Below are 26031 nucleotides of genomic sequence, written 5' to 3' on the forward strand. Positions count from 1 at the left end.
GGAGCACAGTACAGCTCCAGCACAACTGTTACAGCAGTCCACTAGGAGCACGGCACAGCTCCAGCACAACTGCTACAGCTGTCCACTAGGAGCACGGCACAGTTCCAGCACAACTGCTACAGCAGTCCAATAGGAGCAGGGCACAGCTCGAGCACAACTGCTATAGCAGTCCACCAGGTGCGCGGCACAGCTCGAGCACAACTGCTACAGCAGTCCACCAGGTGCACAGCACAGTTCGAGCAAAACTGCTGCAGCAGTCTACCAGGAACATGGCACAGCTCGAGCACAACTGCTAGAGCAGTCCACCAGGTGCACAGCACAGCTCGAGCACAACTGCTACAGCAGTCCACCAGGAGCACAGCACAGCTCCAGCACAACTGTTACAGCAGTCCACTAGGAGCACAGCACAGCTCCAGCACAACTGCTACAGCAGTCCACCAGGTGCACAGCACAGCTCGAGCACAACTGCTAGAGCAGTCTACCAGGAACATGGCACAGCTCGAGCACAACTGCTAGAGCAGTCCACCAGGTGCACAGCACAGCTCCAGCACAACTGCTACAGCAGTCCACTAGGAGCACAGCACAGCTCGAGCACAACTGCTACAGCAGTCCACCAGGAGCACAGCACAGCTCGAGCACAACTGCTACAGCAGTCCACCAGGAGCACAGCACAGCTCGAGCACAACTGCTAGAGCAGTCCACCAGGTGCACAGCACAGCTCGAGCACAACTGCTACAGCAGTCCACCAGGAGCACAGCACAGCTCCAGCACAACTGTTACAGCAGTCCACTAGGAGCACAGCACAGCTCCAGCACAACTGCTACAGCAGTCCACCAGGAGCATGGCACCGCTCGAGTTCAACTGCTACGGTATTCTACCAGGTGCGTGACACAGCTCGAGCACAACTGCTAGAGCAGTCCACCAGGTGCACAGCACAGCTCGAGCACAACTGCTACAGCAGTCCACCAGGAGCACAGCACAGCTCGAGCACAACTGCTACAGCAGTCCACCAGGAGCACAGCACAGCTCCAGCACAACTGCTACAGCAGTCCACCAGGAGCACACCACAGCTCGAGCACAACTGCTAGAGCAGTCCACCAGGAGCACAGCACAGCTCGAGCACAACTGCCACAGCAGTCCACCAGGTGCACAGCACAGCTCGAGCACAACTGCTACAGCAGTCCACCAGGAGCACACCACAGCTCCAGCACAACTGCTAGAGCAGTCCACCAGGAGCACAGCACAGCTCGAGCACAACTGCCACAGCAGTCCAGTAGGAGCACGGACCAGATCGAGCACAACTGCTACAGCAGTCCACCAGGAGCACACCACAGCTCGAGCACAACTGCTACAGCAGTCCACTAGGAGCACGGCACAGCTCGAGCACAACTGCTACAGCAGTCCACCAGGAGCACACCACAGCTCGAGCACAACTGCTAGAGCAGTCCACTAGGAGCACGGCACACCTCGAGCACAACTGCTAGAGCAGTCCACCAGGAGCACAGCACAGCTCGAGCACAACTGCTAGAGCAGTCCACTAGGAGCACAGCACAGCTCGAGCACAACTGCTACAGCATTCTACCAGGTGCGCGGCACAGCTCCAGCATGACTACTACAGCATTCTACCAGGTGCGCGGCACAGCTCCAGCATGACTACTACAGCATTCTACCAGGTGCACGGCACAGCTCCAGCATGACTACTACAGCTTTCTACCTGGTGCACGGCACAGCTCCAGCATGACTACTACAGCATTCTACCAGGTGCACGGCACAGCTCCAGCACAACTGCTACAGCATTCTACCAGGTGCACGGCACAGCTCCAGCATGACTACTACAGTATTCTACCAGGTGCACGGCACAGCTCCAGCATGACTACTACAGCGTTCTACCAGGTGCACGGCACAGCTCCAGCATGACTACTACAGCAATCTACCAGGTGCACGGCACAGCTCCAGCATGACTACTACAGCGTTCTACCAGGTGCACAGCACAGCTCCAGCACAACTGCTACAGCATTCTACCAGGTGCACGGCACAGCTCCAGCATGACTACTACAGTATTCTACCAGGTGCACGGCACAGCTCCAGCATGACTACTACAGTATTCTACCAGGTGCGCGGCACAGCTCCAGCATGACTACTACAGTATTCTACCAGGTGCGCGGCACAGCTCCAGCATGACTACTACAGTATTCTACCAGGTGCACGGCACAGCTCCAGCATGACTACTACAGTATTCTACCAGGTGCACGGCACAGCTCCAGCATGACTACTACAGTATTCTACCAGGTGCGCGGCACAGCTCCAGCATGACTACTACAGCATTCTACCAGGTGGGCGGCACAGCTCCAGCATGACTACTACAGCATTCTACCAGGTGCACGGCACAGCTCCAGCATGACTACTACAGCATTCTACCAGGTGTGCGGCACAGCTCCAGCATGACTACTACAGCATTCTAACAGGTGCGCGGCACAGCTCCAGCAGGACTACTACAGCATTCTACCAGGTGCACGGCACAGCTCCAGCATGACTACTACAGCATTCTAACAGGTGCGCGGCACAGCTCCAGCAGGACTACTACAGCATTCTACCAGGTGCGCGGCACAGGTCCAGCATGACTACTACAGCATTCTAACAGGTGCACGGCACAGCTCGAGCACAACTGCTACAGCATTCTACCAGGTGTGCGGCACAGCTCCAGCATGACTACTACAGTATTCTACCAGGTGCACGGCACAGCTCGAGCATGACTACTACAGTATTCTACCAGGTGCACGGCACAGCTCGAGCACAACTGCTACAGCATTCTACCAGGTGTGCGGCACAGCTCCAGCATGACTACTACAGCATTCTACCAGGTGCGCGGCACAGCTCCCGCATGGCTACCATAGCGTTCTACCAGGTGCGCGGCACAGCTCCAGCATGACTACTACAGCATTCTACCAGGTGCGCGGCACAGCTCCAGCCTGAGTACTACACCATTCTACCAGGTGCGTGGCACAGCTCCAGCACAACTACTACAGCAATCTACCAGGTGCACGGCACAGCTCCAGCATGACTACTACAGCATTCTACCAGGTGCACGGCACAGCTCGAGCACAACTACTACAGCATTCTACCAGGTGCGTGGCACAGCTCCAGCATGACTACTACAGCATTCTACCAGGTGCGTGGCACAGTTCCAGCACAACTGGTACAGCATACTACCAAGTGCACGGCACAGCTCCAGCATGACTACTACAGCATTCTACCAGGTGCGCGGCACAGCTCCAGCATGATTACTACAGCATTCTACCAGGTGCGTGGCACAGTTCCAGCACAACTGGTACAGCATACTACCAAGTGCACGGCACAGCTCCAGCATGACTACTACAGCATTCTACCAGGTGCACGGCACAGCTCCAGCACAACTGCTACAGCATTCTACCAGGTGTGCGGCACAGCTCCGGCAGGACTACTACAGCATTCTACCAGGTGCGTGGCACAGCTCCAGCACAACTGCTACAGCATTCTACCAGGTGCGTGGCACAGCTCCAGCACAACTACTACAGCAATCTACCAGGTGCGTGGCACAGCTCCAGCACGACTACTACAGCATTCTACCAGGTGCGCGGCACAGCTCCAGCATGACTACGACAGCATTCTACCAGGTGCGCGGCACAGCTCCAGCGTGACTACTACAGCATTCTACCAGGTGCGTGGCACAGCTCCAGCACAACTACTACAGCAATCTACCAGGTGTGCGGCACAGCTCCAGCATGGCTACCACAGCATTCTACCAGGTGTGCGGCACAGCTCGAGCACAACTGCTATAGCAGTCCACCAATTGCACGGCACAGCTCGAGCACAACTGCTACAACAGTCCACCAGGTGTGCGGCACAGCTCGAGCACAACTGCTACAACAGTCCACCAGGTGTGCGGCACAGCTCGAGCACAACTGCTACAGCAGTCCACCAGGAGCACAGCACAGCTCGAGCACAACTGCTACAACAGTCCACCAGGTGTGCGGCACAGCTCGAGCACAACTGCTACAGCAGTCCACTAGGAGCACAGCACAGCTCGAGCACAACTGCTACAGCAGTCCACCAGGAGCACAGCACAGCTCGAGTACAACTGCTACAACAGTCCACTAGAAGCACAGCACAGCTCGAGCACAACTGCTACAGCAGTCCACTAGAAGCACAGCACAGTTCCAGCACAACTGCTACAGCAGTCCACTAGGAGCACAGCACAGCTCGAGCACAACTGCTACAGCAGTCCACTAGGAGCACAGCACAGCTCGAGCACAACTGCTACAACAGTCCACCAGGTGTGCGGCACAGCTCGAGCACAACTGCTACAGCAGTCCACCAGGTGCACGCCCCAGCTCGAGCACAACTGCTACAGCAGTCCACCAATTGCATGGCACAGCTCGAGCACAACTGCTACAGCAGTCCACCAATTGCACGGCCCAGCTCGAGCACAACTGCTACAGCAGTCCACTAGGAGCACGGCACAGCTCGAGCACAACTGCTACAGCAGTCCACTAGGAGCACAGCACAGCTCCAGCACAACTGCTACAGCAGTCCACCAGGAGCATGGCACAGCTCGAGCACAACTGCTACAGCAGTCCACCAGGAGCATGGCACAGCTCGAGCACAACTGCTACAGCAGTCCACCAGGAGCATGGCACAGCTCGAGCACAACTGCTACAGCAGTCCACCTGGAGCATGGCACAGCTCGAGCACAACTGCTACAGCTGTCCACCAGGAGCATGGCACAGCTCGAGCACAACTGCTACAGCAGTCCACCTGGAGCATGGCACAGCTCGAGCACAACTGCTACAGCTGTCCACCAGGTGTGCAGCAGAGCTCGAGCACAACTGCTACAGCAGTCCACCAGGTGCACAGCACAGCTCGAGTACAACTGCTACAGCAGTCCACCAGGAGCATGGCACAGCTCAAGCACAACTCTTACAGCAGTCCACCAGGAGCACACCACAGCTCCAGCACAACTGCTACAGCAGTCCACTAGGAGCACGGCACAGCTTGAGCACAACTGCTACAGCAGTCCACTAGGAGCACGTAACAGCTCAAGCACAACTGCTACAGCAGTCCACTAGGAGCACAGCAGAGCTCCAGCACAACTGCTACAGCAGTCGACTAGGAGCACGTCACAGCTCCAGCACAACTGCTACAGCAGTCCACCAGGAGCATGGCACAGCTTGAGCACAACTGCTACAGCAGTCCACCAGGTGTGCAGCACAGCTCGAGCACAAATGCTAGAGCAGTCCACCAGGTGCACAGCGCAGCTCGAGCACAACTGCTACAGCAGTCCACCAGGAGCATGGCACAGCTCGAGTTCAACTGCTACAGTATTCTACCAGGTGGGCGGCACAGCTCAAGCACAACTGCTAGAGCAGTCCACCAGGTGCACAGCACAGCTCGAGCACAACTGCTACAGCAGTCCACCAGGAGCACAGCACAGCTCGAGTACAACTGCTACGGCAGTCCACCAGGAGCATGGCACAGCTCAAGCACAACTCCTTCAGCAGTCCACCAGGAGCACACCACAGCTCGAGCACAACTGCTAGAGCAGTCCACTAGGAGCACGGCACACCTCGAGCACAACTGCTACAGCTGTCCACCAAGAGCATACCACAGCTCGAGCACAACTGCTACAGCAGTCCACTAGGAGCATGGCACAGCTCCAGCACAACTGCTAGAGCACTCCAGCAGGGGCACAGCACAGCTCGAGCACAACTGTTACAGCAGTCCACTAGGAGCACGGCAGAGCTCCAGCAAACTGCTACAGCAGTCCACCAGGAGCACAGCACAGCTCGAGCACAACTGTTACAGCAGTCCGCCAGGAGCACGGCAGAGCTCCAGCAAACTGCTACAGCAGTCCACCAGGAGCACAGCACAGCTCGAGCACAACTGCTAGAGCAGTCCACCAGGAGCACACCACAGCTCCAGCACAACTACTACAGCAGTCCACCAGGAGCACAGCACAGCTCGAGCACAACTGTTACAGCAGTCCACCAGGTGCACAGCACAGCTCCAGCACAACTGCTAGAGCAGTCCACCAGGAGCATGGCACAGCTCGAGCACAACTGCTACAGCAGTCCACCAGGTGCGCGACACAGCTCGAGCACAACTGCTAGAGCAGTCCACCAGGTGCACAACACAGCTTGAGCACAACTGCTACAGCAGTCCACCAGGTGTGCGACACAGCTCGAGCACAACTGCTACAGAATTCTACCAGGTGCACGGCTCATCTCCCGCACGACTGCTACAACAGTCCACATGTGTGCAGCACAGCTCCAGCATGACTACTACAGCATTCTACCAGGTGTACGGCACAGCTCGAGCACAACTGCTACAGCATTCTAACAGGTGCGCGTCTCAGCTCCAGCACAACTGCTACAGTATTCTACCAGGTGCACGGCACAGCTCCAGCATGACTACTACAGCATTCTACCAGGTGCGCGGCACAGCTCCAGCACAACTGCTACAGCATGCTACCAGGTGCGCAGCACAGCTCCAGCATGACTACTACAGCATTCTACCAGGTGCTCGGCACAGCTCCAGCATGACTACTACAGCATTCTACCAGGTGCGCGGCACAGCTCCAGCATGACTACTACAGCATTCTACCAGGTGCGCGGCACAGCTCCAGCAGGACTACTACAGCATTCTACCAGGTGCGCGTCACAGCTCCAGCATGACTACTACAGCATTCTACCAGGTGCACGGCACAGCTCCAGCACAACTGCTACAGCATTCTACCAGGTGCGCGGCACAGCTCCAGCATGACTACTACGGCATTCTACCAGGTGCGCGGCACAGCTCCAGCATGACTACTACAGCATTCTACCAGGTGCGCGGCACAGCTCCAGCATGACTACTACAGCATTCTACCAGGTGCGCGGCACAGCTCGAGCATGACTACTACAGCATTCTACCAGGTGCGCGGCACAGCTCCAGCATGACTACTACAGCATTCTACCAGGTGCACGGCACAGCTCCAGCACAACTACTACAGCAATCTACCAGGTGCACGGCACAGCTCCAGCATGACTACTACAGCAATCTACCAGGTGCACGGCACAGCTCGAGCATGACTACTACAGCATTCTACCAGGTGCGCGGCACAGCTCCAGCATTACTACTACAGCATTCTACCAGGTGCGCGGCACAGCTCGAGCATGACTACTACAGCATTCTACCAGGTGCGCGGCACAGCTCCAGCATGACTACTACAGCATTCTAACAGGTGCACGGCACAGCTCCAGCATGACTACTACAGCATTCTACCAGGTGCACGGCACAGCTCGAGCATGACTACTACAGCATTCTACCAGGTGCACGGCACAGCTCCAGCGCGACTACTACAGCATTCTACCAGGTGCACGGCACAGCTCCAGCATGACTACTACAGCATTCTAACAGGTGCGCGGCACAGGTCCAGCATGACTACTACAGCATGCTACCAGGTGCGCGGCACAGGTCCAGCATGACTACTACAGCATTCTAACAGGTGCGCGGCACAGCTCCAGCATGACTACTACAGCATTCTAACAGGTGCGCGGCACAGCTCCAGCATGACTACTACAGCATTCTACCAGGTGCACGGCACAGCTCCAGCGCGACTACTACAGCATTCTACCAGGTGCACGGCACAGCTCCAGCATGACTACTACAGCATTCTAACAGGTGCGCGGCACAGCTCGAGCATGACTACTACAGCATTCTACCAGGTGCGCGGCACAGCTCCAGCAGGACTACTACAGCATTCTACCAGGTGCACGGCACAGCTCCAGCATGACTACTACAGCATTCTACCAGGTGCACGGCACAGCTCCCTCCCGACTGCTAGAGCAGTCAACTGGAACGGAGGGGTTAATGAAATTATGTTATATTTATGTCCATTATTAGGTCAGTCTCTGACCGCTCAATTCCGTGCTGTCTTGAAGGCTGGTTTCTCCATGTGGACAAAGCAGAGGCAGAATGTATTTTCTGTGTGTAATCCAGGTTTTCTTGTCATCTTCCAATCCAATAACAATCTGCAATATTATTTTATTTCATCTCTCAGTCATTAATCATTACCCTAGAAGGGTGCAACCGGCTTTGACAGCCAACACATTTCCTGTCCTCACCACTAAATGGGAGCTCCTTTTTTCCATTCCTGACCTTGTTCAAAACTCACTACTGTCTCATCGTTTGTCCAGTAGCGAAGATAACTTCATTGGAGTTGAAGAGATTGCATGTTCGTTGGTAAAATGTCTTAGTTTCATTTCAGTGAATGAAGGGAAGAAATGGCTTACTGACATACATTTTTATATCTTCTGTCCAATTTAGAGTTTTTGGCAAAGTCATGCCAAATTTTTTCAATGTCATGATTTTAATAGCAGATGTGGAATAAGTGCACTGTTTTTCGTGCATACAAGCTTCAGAGAGCTGACCATGATTGGTTACATTTCTTATGGGTTTGTTGAGAGGACCATTTCATCGTAGGTATTTACTTTGTGGTTTCAATTCTGCATTTACGGTTTGAACTGCATCTGATAACTCAGTTTGGAATAGTTATATACAGTGGCAAAAAATGAAATCCCAACACCAAGAAGACATTAGCTAAGAGCGACGGTTCTCAACTTGGAGGGTGCACGACCTGCGGAGGTGTTGCAGAAATTAAGAGGCATGGTGAAAAATAAAAATCACACATGAATTTGCTAAACAATAAAAATTTGTCACAAAGAAAAGAATTTACTGCACAATCTTATCTTCGTCACCGCCATATCGTACAGTACATGAAGAACAATGTTTTTACTAAAATTATTGTACTTTATTATAATGTTGGGGCAAGGTATTCATGTTTATGTATTAAGTCATGAAATGTGCAAAAATTATAAAAAACAATTTTTATCATGAATTATAATAAAATGATTTTTTTTTATAAATTTTACACTAACATTTTTGTACGTGCATCAATCAAGTGATAAATATGAATGTGTGAAAAATTTACAGAAAATTTAAGCTCTTTATTTTATTTTCAAATTCTATTGTGTGGTTTCCATCAACATATGTATGTGAATCTGAGTTTTCTATGCTGGCTTACATCAAATCAAAATACTGAGCATGACTAGATATTGAAATTGATCTGAGGTATGCACTATTACAGGTTGGAATCAAACATTAAAAAACTCGTGAAAAAACTGCTGCCAGCCATCTCATTAACCATTAATTCTGGTCCTACAAAGTCAAATCAAATAATGTAGTTTGAAATGTTAGTTGCAGTGAGTGTAGAATCCTCTGTAATATATTTACTGTCCTTTGTTTTATTCTCTTGTATTATAATTTGTATTATTCATGACTTTCTTTGCAAAGTGTTTTCATTATAATTCTCAGTTAAAGTGTGTATTAAGTACAATTAATAACAATAAGAAAATCATTATAAAACATTTTTTGAGATATTAGCCTTAACAAAGTAGTAATACTTTTGTAAATCAATAATTCATCAGGAGGGCATGAAGTAATTTAAGGATGAAAGCAGGGCACCGGTCCACAAATGTTGAGAACCACTGGTTTAGAAGTATGCAATTTAGTGGAACGTTTGTCTAGGTAACTTATTTGATTTAAGTTCCAGGTCACAGTTTCAAGAATTCACGAGTGGACGTGACATGGTGGTACATTAATAATCACTGTAGTCACTATATTTTTGAATGCTAGCATGCAGAAATGCGCACATTTCCATAGGGATTCCCTATGGGAATCAACATCTTTAACATGGGATGGCCAAGCAGGCATCAATTTTTGAAAATGAGACAAAGTCTCTCATAGTGCATTGGCACTGCCGGTGGCTCCAAATAGCCTACGCAGTGGCCTCCACAGTATGCACTAGCCATGCATCTTGGTAGGTGAGCTATTTACCAACTGATGAACCCAACTTAGCACGCTGGGGCAAAACGCTGAAAACCAGGAATGGGTTAGCTTGAAAATTTATAATGTCCCATAACGGACCAACTTTATTGGTATTATGCATGCTTTGTGTCTTGGACTTCGACGCCTTTTGTACTTTGCAGTCAAATCAGCAATGGTTAATGCTGGATTTATCATTTCATAATGTCCCGTATGTGCTCAGTGGGTGAAAGGTCTGGTGGTGATCTCGCAGGCCAGGGCAAATGGTCAACACTGTGTAGAACACATTGGGTGACAGTAGTGGTATGGGGATATCCTGTTGGAAAACACCTCCTTTAATACTGTGAATGAATGACAGCAAAACTGTTTCAATCACCAGTCCCCTCTCAAGATTCTTCGGCTAATGATAAAACTGATCAGGCTTTGAAGAGAAATTTCTCCTCAGACTGTAAGTCCATTGAGTTGATACTGTAGACAGCCTGGTTTCTAGTGCACCCCTAAGCTCTTTCTTACCAACCTATAGCCATCAATCCCACAAAACAGAAATGCCTCTCATCTGGAAAGACAACAGTTCTCCCCTCTGCCTTCCACCACTGACACCACTGAAATTGCAGATGGCAGTGATTCAGATTTAGAGGCATGGATACAACAGAACATCTTGTTCTGACCTGTTCCTTAAGGAATTGATTTGTTACTGAAGCTCTAATGTCTGCTGCATGTGCAATACAAAGCCCCACCCTGATATTCCCATTACCATTCTTGCCAAAATCTGTGGATTCATCTCTGCCAAATCTTTCTGCAATATCATGGGACGTCCATTGAACTTCACATAGCTCTATTGCATGGCTTTGGTCAATCTCAGTAAGGTGCTGATACTGCCTTCTTCATGTCCTTAAAGGCATGTTTAACTCACATGTACATCATAACATCAGCACCGAACGATGGCTGATACTTATGAAGTGTACAATTTGGATTTAAAGAAACTTGTTTTGCAAGGTCGTAGTAGCACTACGAGCCCCACTTTTATTCAAGTAGTATGCAAATTTGATTAGGCATCATTTTTCCCGGTGCAAACATGCCTCCTGAATTTCGTTTATATAGCACAGTTCCCACATATAAGTGGTAATTACAATATTTGAGTGTAGATGAGATCTAATGTATGTTCAACCAAAAATGTATGTTCACAGAACACAACTCTGTGGGCTGCCTACTTACCAAGTTTGCTATTCTGAACGTTTACAATGATCATTCAAACAAGATATAAGAAGCTTGAGAGTTAAATAATCCGCAATCAAGATTCCATTTTTCTAACTTACTTGCTTGTTGTTTTAAGTTGCTTAACACCGAAGGTCATCAGCCCCACTTTTCTAACTATTTATTTTAATTCTGTTAAGACAAAACCATTTCTTTAGTCCAACAGGGTTATGACTCACTTCTCATTGCTATGTTGCGAGTCTGATTTCTTCTATCGCTTTAAGGAAATCAGTTGCCGTACTATACCTCTTCTTAAAGTTTGATTATAAAGGGTCATTGGGAGAATAGTCATTTACATATTACAATATTTGCTTGTACACAAGTTTAGGAGGCACAGTGAGAATAGAGACGGAGCAGTAATCAGAAGGAAGTTTAGGATCATATTTCTTGGGTACTTTAATAATATTTGTACATTTCCAGAGAGACAGAAAAGTACTGCTTCTAAGACAACAGTTGAAAACCTGTGTGAAAGTACAGGGTGGGCAAAATATAACTGGCCTAGAAAGTATTTACAAGACTGACACGGAATTGACACTTGTTACTGAACAGGACAACTAACCAGCACAGACCATGCTAGAAACCGTGAATCACTTGCTGTCACATGTCTGTGCATGCGCATCTCCTGAGTACGTCACTGTGTTATTACTTGTGAGTGAGTGAGAGGAGTAGAGACGAGTTGAATGCAACTGAAAATGCGAAGCACGACTCATTGAAAACCTTTGCGCAACTGTTTGAGAGTGGACGTGCTTTGCCAAAACATCCCACAAAGTCTACAATGAGAAACTTAGTGGCAGAATGGTGTGAGACGGGCTCGGTAGTGAATAAAAACCATTACTATCCGAAAATAGTTCAAACTCCAGAAAACATTGTTCGAATGAAGGAAAGCCTGGAACAAAGTCAGACAAAATCTCAATGCTTATTTTTCTGTGCAATTGGGAATTAAGGGATCATTGTGTCAAAACAGGTCCTCATCTGTATCCTTACAAATTTTTCTGTTGCGCATGCATTAAACCGTCCTGATGAACCTTCACGAATGGAATTCACTTCTGTCTAGCAACTGACGTTCACAAGCTGTCATCAGCTATATTTGCTGGCTGCCATAAGTCCTGTTCACCTTTGATTCTTTGTTAATCTTTGAATGAAATAATTCATTAAGCTAGCATATAATTTAATTCTAAAATTGACATGAATAACTTTGTGTGCGCAGTATGTTCTACCGGTACATACTTTAATTACAGACAAGACTGGTACATCCATTAATTATAGACAAGACCAGTACATCCTTTAAATATAGACAAGACCTTCTATCTTTTCTTGTAGTGTGTACATTTCCGAAGATCCAGTACAAAAAGTTGCTTTCTCTCAATCTGTAATCTGTAGCTTTGGTGGTCAGATTGTAACTGTTCCACCTCGTCAAAACACTTGGGGAGATGAAAGTTATTATCTTGGGACACGTGAATATTAAATAAACTATTTCTGGCATGCCCGCAAATTGCCACGCAAATAGAAACAATTAACATTCTATGGTTCCCCATTTCTCTATGTAATGTTTGGGCGCCATGGTTACAGTTTTAAATAAAACTGTGAACCAAAATTTATATTTACTAGCATAGAGACTTATACTTAAATCACAGGGGTAGGATTTTAAATAATTAACCATTAAGTATCGCTTAAGAAAGAAAATTAACGCAATATAAAATACAAATGAATTTATTATACAAAAAAAATGAGATCAATCAGAAAAGTTTCCTTAAAGCGTGGAGGAATTTATAATTTACTCAATTTACTATTGCTTGCTTTATCTAATTGAAGCTCACCAATTGCCGCTTCCGTTGAAGTCATCTGGTTTCTGTGGTTACTCGTTCTCTCCTTCTCGATGTAGAATTTGTTCCATGAACATCCTTCCTTCTCTGATGTGGTATGGTCTATCTGGACTAGCACTCCCTGCTTGCCTATTCTTTAAATTAGACATTGGCCCTATACTTGTAAAAACTGATCAGCTTTGCTTAAGAGGAGAAAATTCAGAGATATGAATTTTTCCATATTAGTAGAAATCTCAATCCAACTGAGCTATACAATTTATACGGTACAGACTTGTACCAAAATTCCGTAGACTTGAACTAAACATAGTTCTTCGTCCACAACATTTACTGAATATCACACAAGCCATAAGCTTGTTTCGTTTCTCGTAGATCCGATAACATAACCAAAGCGACAACACATTGTACAAAAGTAACTATGTCGCGGAGCGACCACACACTGTTTCAAAAATCAAATAACGTCGTTCAAAGTAGATGTTCACAGTAGAAGTACTAGTGATGGAGTATCCGTAGTTAGGTTGTAAGGTTGTAAGGTCGTAAGGTTGTAAAAAGCCCCATTCTCGTGTTGAGAATCAGTATATATCCGGGCTCACCCCCACTCTTGGTAACAGTTCACTCTCAAAACTCATATACAATGAAGTATCTGATTCGATAGATTGAAGCATCAACTCCCCTTCTCTTGTTCCTCGACAAGCCCAGAAGGCGTGGCAATGATATAGCTGACCAGCTTGCAAGCCTTGCGCACGGGTCGCTGTTTACTAGCCTTGGTCATAAGATAAACCCATGACGCACGCAAAAATCCCAAGCTTCAAGAATAACCCTCCGTATACACAAACATGAGATGAAATGAAAACAACTATGTCTCAACATATTGACCGTATTTACAACATAAAGAATTCTTATCCTACATAATATAATAATTTAAATACTAAAATGATGTTATTATATATACAATATGATTCCAAAAAGCCTTGATTACAAAAGATTGACGTTGCATAAATATGTTATTACAAATAATTGCCGATGGCGGATAAACTTGATATCAAATGATATCGCGTAAAATGATATTATATTAAATTAGTAGGGCTGGAGAAGCCTGGACGGGTACAATATTAAGGTTCTTTAAACATGGACTTCAGATTTTCTTTGAGAATTTTGGTGTGAAATTATGTAATTTATGTCATTCTAAAGTAGACATGAATGACTTGGTGTGCTCAGTATATTGTACATCCTTTAGTAATAGCAAAAGATGAATTGTTATTTTAAGATGATACATTCAGATGAAGCTGTGGTATTTGCAGGTGATTTCTGCATCTACAATATTATATGGGCCTCCATCATAACGATATGATAATATGGATATTTGTAAGTAGATGTATGTCTTTCATAATAATATTAGCCACTTATTTCCTCTTTAAGATGTTAGTAATAATGTATGAGTACCAAGTAACATTAGAACTGAGTATAAACTGGGCACGCAGTAGCATTACGAGCATTCAGTTATATCACTGAACCTGCATTTTTGTTCATAATACACTGTGAGCTTGAGGAAAGTGAAAATCCTTAGTTTTGAGAATCTCAAGCAGAGGGAGGGTGTGGGTAAATATCCTGCCAGGAAAATCCTGGTTACAGCTCGTGAGTGTCAGGCACTAGAACAGAGTGTTGAATTCTGCCTGTGGTCCTGGTCTCTGAGTGAAGTGGAGTCAGCACTTTTGGATCCTCATTTCTTCAGATGAAGCCATTTCCAGCATCTTCTGTGATGTTCATTAACAGGGCTCAATCGTATTGAAAATATTTTCCAGGCCGTTTTTATTTTGCCGACTTGGTATGATAATCCTATGCATGTTATCCATGCTTACAGGTTTAGATTTAATTTAATAAAGTTGTTTCTTAACTCGGATGTAGGCAATTGCACAGAAAGATAAGACTTTAGTCATAGGATGTTTACATTTAACATTGAAGAGGAGGGGGTAGAATGAAGATACAGATTATAATAGCAAGTCCAAGGAAGGGAGCAGTTGAGCTCTTTAAACACGTACAAGAGGCAATATAATAAAATGTGAAGTGTTGACAAGGCAGAAAGTGTTTTTCATAGATTATTACCACAAACATGGGTGTTACAGGGAAGGACCTGAAACATGGTCCAGCACTAGGAGATCAGTGTGCATACTATAGATCATTCCTCGTTAAGAGAACAGTATTGCTCTTATGACAACAGGGTTGCCATATCTCCTCAACACATAAAGGGAAAATGGCGGCACATAAATTTGTGAAACTCAGTATTTAAGTTCAAAATAAAGGGGGAAGGAACTAAGATGGAAATTATTTTCATGAAATAAAGGTGATGGAGTGTTTACAGTGGATATTTTTGGTCTGTACAGAATCACAGGGCACATACAAAATATCAGCATTGAAGTGTAAGGTAAATTTGGGAAGAAAATAGACAAATAATAATGTTTATGGGATCAAAAGGTGAGGAATGCATTGAATTGCATTTGATAAATATCCCCAGGCAACGCTGTGCTGTCGTATCGCTCAAACAAACAATAGTAATAATTAAATGCGGTAGTGAAGAAACAGTGTAATATTAAAATGTGCTTAATAAAGAACAGCTAATTAAAAAACCAAGCACAAATAAAACACATGGCAAAATTTTCTATCACTAAAAGTCATGCCATAACATGTCTATGCACACCACAACACCAAAATATTCAGTAAAAACTTCTTTACAGTATGAAAATAATAGTACACACATACAAATACTATGCAATACACAGCCAAAGCTAAATAACTGCAATCAGATAACCACTTTCTGTTACCAGACGAATGTTGCCTCCTCCCCTCTCATTCTGAATTGGACATTGACGTGCATCTCTGTGCTTATTTTTATGAATGTTCTCAGTCATAATGCTAATAAATCCCTGCATTAATGTTAAAAGAATGAAATCATACATCTAGGCTAATCGCATAACTCTCACTCTGCACATGGCAAGTATGCAGTGATTTAGCCTCAAAACACACACAGATATAGATGACTGTAGATGACTTCACTACAGAAGCGAGTTGCCAGCGGTTTGCAGATTGAGAGACTACACGATGCTTGTACCGGAGCAACACAGAAGAAGTAAAAGAAGTAAGGGAACAAAGCGATGGCTGTTCTCACCATTGTTCTTCATCCCTACAAATTTATTTATGGAAAAAAAAAGGCCTCATTTTTCTTATCTGTCTTTCATAATACAGTATAATATCCCTTAATGATGAGAAATTATGGCTGTCTCAGAGAGGGTGAATTCACTCCTTGTAGCTCCATAAGAGCAATACTGTTCTCTTAATGTTGAATGAGCTATAGCTACTAGCAGGGAGTTAAAATCACTAATAATGATAATATTTTCATTTTATAGGGCTTCAATCATCTCAAATAATTGGTAATAGTTTAAATAAGTGTCCAAAGTATTTAAAGGTGGGAAGTATACTGTGATATTACAGTACAAATTATCATGTAACATTACCTCTACATGCACAAGCTCAGGATCTGTAATTTGTAGTGAACTTTCCTTTGCAAAAGATTTCATTCTGAACTCCTCCGTGTCCTTTTTCCATTCTTCTTTTCCACTTGACAAGTTGTATATTTGACAGGAATAAACTCATTGTTACAGATACCAATATGCAACTATGTTTCATTTAAAACAAGAATATCATGCTGGGATTAAATACAGTTTAAAGGAATTCTCTTTAATCATCTTAAGTTTTGAAATTAAAATAACCCTGCATCAACAGTTCAAGTCTTTCAAATCCTCATGAGTTCTAAGGCTGTATACATGCCGTTCTTTGTGGAGCATCATGTTACCTGTATTGTCAGTCTGCAAGTAAGCAGAGTTGCTCTCTTTTTTAATTTCCTCGATTCCCAGAAGATCTTCTGCTGATGTGAAATAAGACTCTCAGTCTCAAGTACAATTCATTGCTGGGGTAAAAGAAGATGAGGTATGTTCAAATAATGCTTTGAACAAATTCCTCTTTATAAGCGCACTGTCCTGATTTTACAGTTATTCCTCCTGATGTATGATGAGGCTGGAGCACGTCCATCTTCTTACTTGATATTCTAACATTGAATGCCTTTCCCTCTCACCTATTTAGAAGTAACTGCATTTTTCCAGGGGTGACTAGTCTGCCAAGTCAAGATTCTAAATGAAGATTATTATTATTTGGTTGCTCAGTAGATCCCAAGCTATGGCAAGTAACAAATTGTTGCATAAACAGTTCAGTATTCTTGTCACATGTGGCATCTAAACTTTTACCTTATTCATGTTTAGTAGCAACATGTGCCCATTTAATTTTAGTCATTCCACTCCTAAGGCGAACAAGCAGGTTGTACATATCCTCAGAAGCACTTCATCATAGGATTGTCTTCACTGCACCATCCACAATTCCCTTGTGTTGATCTTTCTTATAAGTTTTTACATTGCAAATGAGGCCAGTCTCTACAGTCACAGCTTTGTAACTTTATACTTCGTACTTTGCCTGGGGAAATTCTTTGAACAAGGAATACAGACACTCGTATACAAATTTGAAACCACTGAAATATGGATACGGATGGTCGAGCATAAGCACCTTTCCCCCTTTAGATTGTAGTAAGGCTGTAGTTAGTGAAGAATGCAGTACTTTGTATGGAAGAAGGAAACATGTGACTTCTCCACATAAGTAACAGTTTATTTTAAACAAGGTTTTAACACTACGACCTACACACAAACTTCATAGCCACATTAATATTTCAGAGCTGTCACACTTTCATCCACTACCACATCATGTTGAGATGTCAGTAATAACCTGGAAAGACCTGTTAAAATGTAGTACACATAAGGAAATGTCAGTGGATACCAATAAAAAATCTTGGAACAGGGTAGGAAAAGGTAATGAACAGGATGAAATAGCTTCACAGGATAATAAAATTAGCATTGAATGTCAGTAAGGTGTTTTCTGATTGGATGAAAACTGTAGTTATATCTATACTGAATATAGTCAAGGGAACAGGAAGGATTGCTAGAACTATTGAGGTATTTCATTGGTCACTATACCGGGCGTGATGATTATAGAAGGGAGGCTCTGATGAATGGTTGATATTAAGTTGGATGAAATCCAGTGCGATTTGAGACCACAGAGAATCTCTCAGGATTAGGTCTTCAGTGGGCTCCAGGTAACTGAAAAATACTATGAGAAGAGTAGATATTTATGTTACATTTCATAGATCTAGAGAAGTAGATGAGAGAGTTCTGACGGCAGTGATGTTAGCCACACAAAGAGATTAAGGCTAGATTAATAAAAGCAATCAAAGGCATTTATGTTAACAATTAATGAGAACTGATCATAGAAGGAGTTCTTTATCAAATTACTTATGTAGTTTAGACACAGCAATAATCATTCACCTTTATTTTTTCTTAATTACATGGATCTTTTTTTTCACAATTTGCTTTACGTCTCACTGACACAGATAGGTCTTATATTGTCGATGGGATAGGAAACGCTTGGGAGTGGGAAGGAAGCAGCCATAGCTTTAATTAAGTTACAGCACCAGCATTTGTCTGGTGTGAATATGGGAAACTGCAGAAGACCATCTTCAGGGCTGCTGAGAGTAGGGTTCAAACCCACCATCTCCCAGAAGCAAGCTCACACCTGCTCACCCCTTACCACATGGCCAGCTTGTTCATTTATAGGAAGCTATGAATGGCAAGGAGGTATTCATTAAGTGGAAGTGTATAAGCAGTTTGGCCTCTGCCAATGTCATGATCTTAATGGCAGACTGAGCCAAAAGTATGCAATCTGATAAGTTAGATCTAGAAAATAGATGCAGTGAATATGATATGAAAATTAGCATATCCAAGATAGAATTGATGTCAGTTGGGAAGTAACCTAAGTGAATTAAATGTCAGTTTCAGAGTATGAAACTGAAACATTTAGACCATTTTAGGTATTTAGGATGTATATTCTCCTAGGATGGGAGTACGGTAAGCAAAATTGAATCGATGTGCTACAAAGGTAATGCAGTGAGTTTGCACTTGTGATCACCAGTATACAGAAATAAAGAAGTTAGGTCCCAAACAAAGCTCTCTTTACTCTGGTCTGTTGTCAAAATAACTTTGCTGTATGAAGGTGAAAGGTGAGTGGAGTCAACATATCGTATTCAGAAGCAGGCATGAAGGTTGCCAGAATGATTGCTGGTACAAACAGTTGGGAAGAACGGCAGGAGTTTGAGGCTTAGTTCGGACTGAACTCAATTGATGGAGTGGTACGAATAAACCGGCTTTGGTGGTGGGGCATGTGAGGTGAATGGAAGACGGTGAATTACCTAAGAAAATAAGGGAATTTGTCATGGTGGGTAACAGACTCAGTTTCTAAGATTTTAAATATAAGAGGTTTGGAAATATATAAGTCCACAGAAGTAGATACAGGTAGAGGATTTTTAAGGTATTTAGTACATTCACAGAGGCTTTCAGACTGAGTGCTGAGAGACATAACAGTGTCATGAAGATGTACTTAGAATGAAGTTTATTGCTCACAAGGTGGCGATTTGTGTGCTGCATGAGTAAGATCCCTCGGTAGTATCCAACTAAATTTTACACAATAAGCTGCAGAATGTGCGTTATTGTAGCACAGAAATTGATTTGCTAGAGTTATACACTCCCATCGTGGCTCTAAAAAAAAAAAAAGTTATTTGTTTTACGTCCCACTAACTATTATGTTAAGGTCTTCGGAGACACCGAGGTGCCGGAATTTAGTCCCGCGCGAGTTCTTTTACGTGCCAGTAAATCTACCGACACGAGGCTGACGTATTTGAGTACCTTCAAATACCACCAGACTGAGCCAGGATCGAACCTGCCAAGTTGGGGTCAGAAGGCCAGCGCCTCAACCGTCTGAGCCACTCAACCCGGTGCTCTAAAAAAAACCCCAGCTAGATAAACATATGAGTTTAAATAGGTGATGAGGTGATGTAAGTGCTGTGAACCGCTCGACTGTGCTTCAGACTCTACATCGAAATTTCGTGATATTCCAGTTGCAAGTAACTATGATATTAGTGACCTGGAGAAGTAGCTGAGCACGGTTGAGAATAAATGATAGAAATTGAATGAGGCTGAGCAGTGTAGGGGCTGCTATTGTTTATTTCTACATGGTGTCAGAGAAAACATTCTGAAGACATTTATTAAAAGGCTCCTGACATAATCAGGTCATTAAGTTGAACCAACCTTCAGTTAGTGATGTCGACAGCTGTCGCCGGCTGAGGTGAAATTGGACATCTGCAGAAATGGTTTGCAGTGATATCACCTGGGTATAATCAAATACCATGCATGCATGAGGGTTAGCGGACAATTATACAATGAGTCCCTAACAAGTGTGAGTAAAGTGCATTATACACATGTTTGGTTCACCAAACTTGGTCCCGGAAGTTGATTCGCAAACCAAGTTTGCTTCTGTTTCACTACACACACCTTCGTCCAATATGACGAACTCTATCTCTCGCTAGTCGTGGAAATGAGCGTTTCGAGAGTTTTGGCTGCTGTTATTGTGGTTGATGGGTTTGTTTGTTTTAGGAACAAGAGGAAGAAAAGGAGTACATGGTGTTAGAACTGGAGAGAGACAAGTGGTCACATATGAATCTTTTAATCATGCTCAAAGACATAAGTGATGAAGACTGCAAATGCCAGGTATTGAATATAGACATTTCTTTAAAATCATTGTGCCATTGATGCAAAGCAAATGAGAAAAGAAATAACTGCAGAAGCACAGCTTGTAGCCACTTTGGAATTTGGCTACGTGAAGGAGGATTTATAATTTACGGCGGCAGTTTCCTGTGAAGCTGTGGGAAAGATAATTCCGTAAACTTGCAAAGCTATGTACAAGGACCTCAAGGATGAGTATCTGAAAGTGAATATTGGGCGTATTGTATTCTTCTTGTTGATGTACTATGGGACTATTGTTATTATTATTATTCCTGCTAACGTGTTAGATTAACCTGCGTAAGTACAACGGAAAGAGTACATCCCTAACTTTTCCAGAGTAAATAAATATCATATCCATTTACCAACCTATATTATATTTATTTTCTTCCCATTTTCACATACATATTAGTATGTGTACCTTGTGACTTGGACGTCAATGTTGGATTTTGACTGTCATATTTCCTCTTGGACATGGGAAATGAAAGAAGACTGAACAAGTTGGCCATGTGGTTAGGGTTGCAAAGCTGTGAGCTTACTTTCAGGAGATAGTTGGTTCGATTTCCATCTTCGCCAGCCCTGAAGATGGTTTTCCGTGGTTTCCCATTTTCACATCAGGCTGTAACTTAAATTAGCCACTTCCTTCGTAATCCTAGCCCTTTCCTATTCGTCCATCACTGAGGACGTTTTATGTGTTAGTACAATGTTATACATACATACATAATCATTATACACAATTATGCCTTCCAGCATTCAGTCTGCAAGCCTCTGTGAATATACTAAACGTCACCACAATCCTCTATTTGGAATTAGCGCTGTGGCCTCATTTAGTTCTTTACCTCTTATTATTAAATCGTTAGAAACTGTGTCTAACCATCGTCAGCTTTGTCTACCTCAACTTCTCTTACCTTCCGTAACAGAGTCCATTATTCTCCTAGGTAACCTATCCTCCTCCACTCGTCTTGCATGACCCCACCACGAAGCCGGTTAATGCGTACAGCTTCATCCATCGAGTTCATTCCTAACTTAGCCTTTATCTCATTCCAAGTACCCTCCTGCCATTGTTCCCACCAGTTTATACCAGCAGTCATTCTTGCTACTTTAATGTCTGTTACTTCTAACTTACGAATAAGATAGCTTGAGTCCATCCAGCTTTCGCTTCCGTAAAGCAAAGTTGGTCTGAAAACAGACCGATGCAAAGATAGTTTCGTTTGGGAGCTGACTTCCTTCTTACAGAACACTGTTGATTGCAACTGCGGGCTCACTGCATCAGCTTTACTACACCTTGATTCAATCTCACTATGTTACCATCCTGGGAGAACACACAACCTAAACACTTGAAATTATCTACCTTTTCCAGCTTTGTACCCCAATGACATTCATTTCTGTTGAATTTCTTACCTACTGACATCAATTTAGTCTTCAAAAAACTAATTTTCATACCACACCTATTTTCAAGTTCCAAGACTGCAGGCTTTCGGCACAATCTGCCATTAAGACCGAATTGTCAGCATAGGCGATGAGGCGATGTTGAAACAAGTAGAAAAAACTAAGCCTTTAGTACAACAATTTTTGATACATGGACGCTTTCTTGTGACAAACTTCTTTTATTTTTCAACTTATTAACGTTCCTTGCTAAACTATGGAAACTTTGTTTCAAGGAAGTTACTCGCATTTAAATAGACTAAATTTGCCTGGGGCATCTACTCTTGCATCGTTCTTCTGCAGGGTTTATTTCCACTTAAATTTGTCTCTGAATTCACAATCCTTCACTTTTCAAAGACAAGGGAAGCCTCTGGAATCCTCTTTAATATTCACCAAGAAGCTAGGATGCCTGGAGCTTGCAGTATCTTCCACCCAATCTGCTGTCTTTTCATGTGTTTGCTTGCCAATGCCTGGTCTCATATCAAATCAGCCTGACGGAATGTTTTGCACTGTGGATAGGAAGACCATGTTCACACTGCCCACTACACATGTTCAAACATGGTTCATCGCTGGCCATTCCACAAAGCAAGTTTTCCAACTCGACAGGAATCCATGGTTCGTGAGACAACACACACAAGGAATCTTGGTTTGTTAACTTTTAAAAAGACCCAAGTTCCCCGAGCCATGTTTGTATGTGTATAGGGTGCTGAAAACTATATCAAATCATGGCAGGGAGATCAGGGGACCATGAAACTGTTGCATTCAGGGTGGGAGAATGTGTATTTTAGAAGACAATAATAATAGTAGTCTAGAAGTACAGTTCCACATCACGGGAGCATGACAACTTGCTGGTAATAAAGTAGACACCATGATGCCAGGGAGACGTATTGCTGTCCTACTCGAGAGAGAAGACATCATTAAGACAACTCGATATATTGCAGCCATTATTGTTACTATTATTTATTATTTCATATGGCAAAATATGGATACATCGGAAATGTAAATATTACAATAAGCTCTATACAGTATTTACAGATCAGGTAAATTAAAATGTAATGTCCAGTGTATTCAGGCAGTTCACAACTTCACCGGTGGCACTGTGTATATCTTGAATAGTTCCTTCAAATCTTCTTCTTGGGCACTCCGTAACAATGTGCCGAATGGTCTGGGGGACATTATCATAGTCGCAGTAAGAGTTTTCAGCTTTTCCCCACTTGTGAAGTCAGAATTAGCATCTTCCGTTGTTTGTCCTAATTCTGTTTAGAGATATCCATGCTCTTCTTGGTAAACTGAAACCGCAATAAACCAAGCAAATGATAAGATCCACCTTTTCAGTGAACATTTCTACATTTCTGTTAAGTCATCACGTTTATGAACTTTTGATACGGGTTTCGACAAAACTGGATGTCATCATCAGCCTAGGATAAATTATATAAAGACAATAAAATACATTAATCATGACCCTTATAGTAATATTATACTAGAAAAATTAGAATATGTGCATATTAAAACTAAAGTAATATTTACATGTATAAACTGATAGTCATTAATATAATAGTTGTCGATTTGTATAAGGTGTACACCTTAGTAATTGTAATTAAAAAGAATGACATGTTAAAAGGAAATTTGGTTTTTTACTACATGTGTTTGCAGTAAAATATAATGATCAGCTTTTTATCTGTCGTATTTTAATCTGTTTAACAGTCTGATTAATTTTTTTAAAGAGACAATGTAGTTATGTTTGACATGTTAATAGAAGAAAGCAAACACTTAGTCATAAGTTGTTCCTCATGAGTATATACATAATAAAATGTAGAATATTCTAATAGGGTTTCAACTTGGACTTAACAGATGAAGAATTTCAGTACAATGTCCGATTTAACCAAGATAAATAAATTAAGTTGATCTGTCAATGCGGGTTGATATTGACAAGCAAAGTGTTTTAATGGAAAGTTCTTTTTATATTTGTTTTTCCTATTTCATAATAAGTGATATGGGTTAAACACTGTAAAATAGCCGAGGTTCTTGTTGAAATGGTGCGTTGAAAGTATCTTATGAAGCAAGTTGTAAATACAGTGGTTGATCTAGAAAGGTCTTGAACCAGGACGGAACCTGTAAGAAAGATAAGACGCGAGTTAAAATTATGTAAATACCAGAAAAGATATTGTTAATGAATAGAAGACTCACCTCAGGTGCCCACTTGGTGGTAAATGTATCGGGAGGGAACTGACAGACTGATGTAGAGGGACGGGCCTACTCTGAGAGTGAGGAGGGGCGGAGTTGCTAAGTAGGAGGAAGGGGAACCATGGTAAAGGCGGGACTATAATAAGGTGGGCGCAGGTGGCAGTAGGGGTAATATGTAAGTGTGTTACATATTGCTTTGAAGATAGATTGATTTTTGGGTATTATAAGATTATTCAATATTGTAATGAATGTATCAAATAGCATTGTAGGTTTTTCAGAAAGGTTATGGAGATTAAAATTTGGGTTATGATACTGATCAAGTGAAATATAGAATTGTTCAGTTAAATCGAGTAAGGGGCCTTTATTTATTACTTCAATAATGTCTATATCATGGTCTAAGCCATAAAATTTGTTTTTATAATCGTTATGTTGGCCTACAGCGGAAAATTTTCTGTATTTAATTGCGTTTGCATGTCCTGTGTATCTGATTTTGAATGATCTACCGGTTTGTCCGAGATATGTACTGTGACAGTCGTTACAATGGAATCTGTAGACACCTGGCTTTTCAAAAGGATTGGAAGTGTTAATTGAGTTAGCGTTGTGTAAAATGTCTAGGTTTCTATTATTGGTTCTGAAGGAAATATTGATATTCTGCTTCCTAAATATGTTCGTAGTTTTATGAATATTGCAATTGAAGGTAAAAGTTGAAATTTATTTATAGATTTATTAGTTTCTTTAAGTAGGTTGTATTTTGGGCGATGTTTGAACTTGCTAATTATACTTTCTATGAAATTCTTATTGTAGCCATTATGAAATGCTATATTCCGTATAGTGTTTAATTCATTATTGAGGTCTGATTTCGACATAGGAACATTGAATGCTGAGTGTACTAGGCTATTGTAGGTTGCCCGTTTATGATTGAGGGGATTTGTGGAGTCCTGTTTATTGTTGTTGCAGTATGTGTGGGTTTTCTATAAATTTTGTATTTAATAGGGGAAGAAAGCCTGTTTGTAGTGAGATCTAGAAAATTGATGGCATTATTGACTTTGGATTCAAGTGTAAATTTAATGTCTTTGTTGAGTTAAAGTAATAGCTGCATCGATGGTATCTATCCTTTAACAATATCTTTTCCGGTATTTACATAATTTTAACTCGTGTCTTATCTTTCTTACAGTTTCCATCCTGGTTCAAGACCTTTCTAGATCAACCACTGTATTTACAACTTGCTTCATAAGATACTTTCAACGCACCATTTCAACAAGAACCTCGGCTATTTTACAGTGTACCGGGCGAGTTGGCCGTGCGCGTAGAGGCGCGCGGCTGTGAGCTTGCATCCGGGAGATAGTAGGTTCGAATCCCACTATCGGCAGCCCTGAAAATGGTTTTCCGTGGTTTCCCATTTTCACACCAGGCAAATGCTGGGGCTGTACCTTAATTAAGGCCACGGCCGCTTCCTTCCAACTCCTAGGCCTTTCCTATCCCATCGTCGCCATAAGACCTATCTGTGTTGGTGCGACGTAAAGCCCCTAGCAAAAAAAAAAATTTTAAAGTGTTTAACCCATATCACTTAAAATGATATAGGACAAACCAATATAAAGAGAATTTTGCACTAAAACATTTTGCTTGTCACTATCAACCTGCATTAGCATATCAACTTAATTTAACTTGGTTAAATCGGACATTGTACTGAAATTCTTCATCTGTTAAGTCCAAGTTGAAGCCCTATTAGAATATTCTACATT

General features: G+C 43.2%; 1 protein-coding gene across 4 annotated transcripts in view; it reads left to right on the forward strand.

Annotated features, from left to right (window-relative positions):
• LOC136884877 (zinc finger protein OZF) overlaps positions 1-26031 on the forward strand; it is an 84684-nt gene that overhangs the window by 37394 nt on the left and 21259 nt on the right. The window contains exon 5 of one of the 4 annotated variants that reach the window (XM_067157173.2): positions 25464-25590. The exons of the other annotated variants lie outside the window; for them this stretch is intronic. Within the exon in view, the coding sequence (XP_067013274.2) occupies positions 25464-25491 (28 nt within the window). The 3' untranslated portion in view covers positions 25492-25590. Of the gene's footprint in view, positions 1-25463; positions 25591-26031 lie in introns of those variants that run through there. 4 annotated transcript variants of the gene reach the window in all.

This window comes from Anabrus simplex, chromosome 13 (genome assembly GCF_040414725.1).
Source record: "Anabrus simplex isolate iqAnaSimp1 chromosome 13, ASM4041472v1, whole genome shotgun sequence".
Lineage (NCBI taxonomy): Eukaryota > Metazoa > Arthropoda > Insecta > Orthoptera > Tettigoniidae > Anabrus > Anabrus simplex.